Genomic DNA, 4667 nt, shown 5'->3' with positions numbered 1-4667 from the left:
TTGGTGAACTTCATGAGGTTTTTGTCTGCCCACATCTCCAGCTTCTTATAGAGTAACAGAACCACAGAACCCATCCCAGTGCCTCTCAATCCCTGTACCCCCACAACCCCTCCATTTTTCCCCACAGGACTCCACACCACCTGTCAGCAAGGTGTGATGGCAGGAGTGAAAGGAGGACAGAGTGAGGGGACTGAGGAGGCTCTGGAGTGTTACAGTCCCCACTCTGTACTCCCGCACTGTCTGCTACCTGGTGGTGGCTTCCATCTTTGTGTGCACTGAAGAAGCCTCAGCCCAGTAAGACCCCACTAGATTTCTTTTTAGGGGGGCACAACCCCATCAATCCCCAAGACCCAACACTGATCCAGCCTCCCATCCCAAACCCCAATTATTTTGGGTTAGGTCATGCAACCCCAAGCCCCAAATCTCCCCCACAAGTTGAAGATCATTGAAAGCCTCACCAACCTCCTGGACTCCATGATGGCCCCATCACTCTTCAAGCAGCTCTCCTGCCTTCTTCTGTGCCTTAGTCACCATGGTGTCACCTCTGAGGAGCTGGAGCAGGGCATCTCTGATATCCTGCTCATCCATACCCTTGCCCAGGTCACCAGTAGAACCCAGGGTTTGAAGATGACACGATGATGTTGATGTTGATGATGATGTTGACAATGAGACAGAATCAGAGTTGAAGGGATCAAAAGGGACCTCTGGAAATCATCTAGTCCAAACGTCTACTAAAGCAGAATTCCCTTGATTAGTTTGCACTGGAAAGCACCCAAGCAGGTTTTGTTTATCTCCAGAGAAGGAGACTCCACAACCTCTCTGGTTGCTCCAAAGCTTGCTCCACTCTTCTATCACTCTGACAGTAAAGAATTTTTTCCTTATATTCATATGGAACTTTCTGTGTTCCAGTTTTTGCTCATTGCCCCCAGTTCTGCCGCTGAGGCAGAAAAGAGCCTGGCCCCATTCACTTGACTTCTGTCCTTTACTTATTTATAAGTACTGACCAGGTTTCCTCTCAAGCCTTCTCTCCTCCATGTTGAACAGTCCCAGGTTTTTCAGCCTCTTCCAGGCCCCTCATCACCTTTGTTAGCCCTCCCAACCCTACTCATAGCCCTAACGCTACTCCTATCCCTGAACCCTACCCCTAGCTCTACCTCTAGCCGTTATCCTAACACTAATTTTAACTTTGATATCCCACTGGAGCTGCTCTCCACCAGGATTTATGCTGATCTAAGACATCCCCAGCAGAGTCAGGACACCAGAAGAGAGAAGGACACAGCAACAGCATGGTGTCACTGTACCTTGCCATGATGAGGCTGCTGTCAGAGTTTTTCTCCGTGCACTGAGCCTTTCTGAAAGAATATATGCAACTTGTGATGGTAAGAATATATTTATTGGTTATCACATGCAATCATGAGTTAGTTAGCAAGCTGTAGAACACTGTTAGCTCTGCAGCAAAGCCATGAGGTGGTGATTCCATCTCCCATGGGATCCATCATCACCATCCACCTCCTTCCAAGACCGCTGGAGAAGCCTTGCTGCATCCTTGCTGAATATCTCCCAGGGGCTCCTTTGGGCAGCAGTGGTGCCCATCTTCCCTCACACGACTTTGGTGTAGGGTGGTGGATTCATGTTTTCAATCTGGACTTTCAGGACGGCTTTTTGGTTGTTGGACATCTTGGCTTGGACACGAATGTTCCCCTTGGAGACCTCCAGGGTTTCATGTTCATACCCCAGCGTGGCTCGCTGGAAGAGCGAGGAGCCGCAGTATGGTTTACTCTTCATCATTTTGGAGAAGACATCGCTGAGGATCCCCAGGTGGTTCTCCTCCGTGAAGATCTCCAAGGCAAACTCGATTTTGTAGAGGATGTAGTCAAAGGGGTTGGAGAATGCGATGGCCAAAAAGAAAGCGTCAGCCTTGCAGACCACAATCCCCACGCTCCCTCGCAGGCTGTAGGGAGTTTTTGCAAAGGCACATATTCCTCTGGAGTCTGGGCCAATTTCAAAGGGCAGAGTGGTCAGGATCTTGCCACTGAAGCAGTAACTCCTGTAGAAGAAGGGTTGGTGAGAAAGGGCAGCTGGAGCCCAGCGGATGGAGACAGAAGGGGAACTCAGTTGCAGAGGTGCTGAGTGGGACTCAGAATTCTCTAGAGAGCAGGCTTTCACCAGCGCAAGCATTGCCAATGCCAAGCATCCCTGAGCCAGAATTACCGCTCCCAGAATCACTAGTGCACAGCATCACCAGAGCAGGCGTGACAGAAAGGGAGCTCAGTGTCCCTACCAAGCCTCTTCACCCAGCCTTGCTGGACCCAAGCTGTGTCCTCTGCGCATCTTCTAGTTTGGCTGATGGGAATCTCACGCAGTCCTGCAAGAAGTGCAGGTGCAGCGGCTGGGGAGGAGTAACTCCAGCAGTGGGCGATGCTGGGGGCACCCAGCTGGAAGCAGAGGCAGAAAAGGACGTGATCTGCAATGTGCCCCTGATGCCTATGGGGCTGAGGGTGCTGTGGGCTGCATCAGGCAAAGCACTGCCCAAAGCAGGAAGAGATCTTGCCCTTCTGCTCAGCTGAGGTCACACCTGGAGTGCTGTGTCCAGTTCTTGCCCCCAGTAGAAGGGAGATGGTGTAAAGAGTTCTGTAGAGGTCCGCTGAGACGGGGAAGGGATTGCAGAATCTGTCCCATTGGGAGAGCTGGGACCACCGATGCAGAAGAAGAGGTGGCTCAAGGGACCTCAGCAATGGTGCAGGTATCTGATGGGGGGGAGCAGCAAAAGAGAAAGGAGCCATAATGCTCGCACGGTTTGAATGCGTGCTCATGACTGGCTGCCCCAAGCTGGAAGGGACAAGAGCTCACCCTGATGACAGCAAGGAATCTAAGCGGGGCCTCCAAGGGAATAAGGAAGGAATAAAGACACGGAAAGAACTGGATAAGGATGGGGACGAGGAAGGAGTTTCTTGAAGTGTGTGAGCAGTACAGCGCCAAGAGGGGATGGTCCACCACAAGATGGAGGAACGTGCTGGAAATTGCTCCAGCACTTGGCACTGAGCCTCTCTCCATTTCTTTGGAGATGTCTCTCATAGGCAGGTGGCAGAAAGCAGCAGGGGACGGAGGGGTACCCACCTGAACTCCTTCAGCGTCACTGTCCTGGTCCTGTTGATGATCTCCAGGCCCACGCTGCGGCACACATTAATGTCCTTCATCAGGCTCTCCACGCTCTCCCCCTGTTGCCCAGGGTTACAGTTGTCACTGTGAGGCTTCTCCTTTTCTTTTTTCTCCTTTAGTGGCATCTTCCCCACTCAGTCCTGGGAGAAACACTGTGGAGCTGCTGAAGTGCTGCAGTGGTGCAAAAATAGCAAAAAAGGGGTGGCTCCCTATGGGAGCTCAGAGCAGGGCACACAGTGCTCCTCCCACACATCCTGTCGGGCTTTGCAGGTCTCACAAAGGGCAGCTCTTGCACAAGGAAGTCCTGGGGGGAGCGACGCGGAGGGCTGTGTTCTCCTGCTCCATCCCCAGCTCTGGTTCTGGAAGGATCCGGCTGGAAAATGTCCAGAATTCCAGGGCTGAGGGTTTGCTGATGCTCAGAGAACAATGAGTGCTCCTCATTATCACATCCTGCCCATGAAGGAGGAAGTCAGGGTATGTGCTAAATACAAATTTAGGTATTCTGTGCTTGGTTAATCTTGATACTATTTGTCCCAATGTTATTTGTTCCACAGGTCACATTAAGCTACAGGTTTAAGTGAAAGTGGGAGGGTCACAAGCAGCAGTGAATTCAACTGCTCCATGGTTTATTGCTGAGCAGCACTGTTTATTTGCACTGCAACAATACGTTTGCAATGCAGCAGCGTGTTTGCAATGCAATGCAACTCAAAACTATTTCAGAGTGATTCAGTGTGATCTCTGTGCACTGTGGGAAGAAGTGGGCTCCAAAGCTTTGCAAGGATGCTGAATTAGACATCATTGTATAGGAGATGCCCCAGGCCACTCATCATCTTTGGGCTGAGTTCCTTCTCTGCCTTGAACTGTGGTGCCCAGAATTGGGCTCAGCACTCCAGATGTGCCCTCCCCAGGGCAGAGTAGAGGGGGAGGGACCCCGACGAGGGACCCCTCCCTCCACCTGCTGACCTTGCTCTTTGTAATGGCCCCCAGGATCCCACTGGCTCACGGTCAACCCGTTGTCCATCATTCAGAGTCAGCCTGGGTTTGTGAAAGGAAAAGCCCTGCCTTGGTAATTTGATCTGCTCCAATGAAAGCTGAGCCCCTCGTTTAGCAAGGCTTTTGCCTTCTGAAACTAAGTAGTAGATGCGGAGTGTTGCAGGAAAGCTTCTAGTTTCCCATATAAAAGAGAACAGGAGCCACTGCTGAAATGGCATTTCTCTTGGGGATGCATCTAAAATGGGGATCCGTTGCTCCTGTGTTCCAGCAGCAGCTGTCATTGCAGAAGGACAACACGTTAAGGAGCTGAATTGCCCCAGTCAGTCTGCTGGACGTTCCTTCTCCTAAGTCATGTGGTTTCCTTTTAAGATATTGCCAGATATTATGACTTCATCTTACCCCACAAATAGCGAGCAGACCGAGAGCCCCGTGAGCTCTAATACTCATAACAGGAATGCAGAGGATCTCTGCGATTGCTACTAAATATTGTGATGCTTGAGTGACTGGGGGGGGTT

The 4667-nt window shown here is 51.2% G+C and overlaps 1 protein-coding gene across 1 annotated transcript; it reads right to left on the bottom strand.

Annotated features, from left to right (window-relative positions):
- Positions 1-1371: 1371 nt before the first annotated feature.
- LOC100550265 (uncharacterized) lies at positions 1372-3518 on the bottom strand. Its single transcript, XM_003202010.5, has 2 exons — positions 3118-3518; positions 1372-2047 (listed from the first exon to the last, which is right to left on the bottom strand). The coding sequence occupies exons 1-2, from the start codon at positions 3282-3284 to the stop codon at positions 1600-1602; spliced, it is 615 nt and encodes a 204-aa protein (XP_003202058.2). The 5' UTR covers positions 3285-3518; the 3' UTR covers positions 1372-1599.
- Positions 3519-4667: the final 1149 nt, after the last annotated feature.

This window comes from Meleagris gallopavo, chromosome 33, assembly GCF_905368555.1.
Source record: "Meleagris gallopavo chromosome 33, MGAL_WU_HG_1.1, whole genome shotgun sequence".
Lineage (NCBI taxonomy): Eukaryota > Metazoa > Chordata > Aves > Galliformes > Phasianidae > Meleagris > Meleagris gallopavo.
This window is presented reverse-complemented; position numbering and strand designations above follow the sequence as displayed.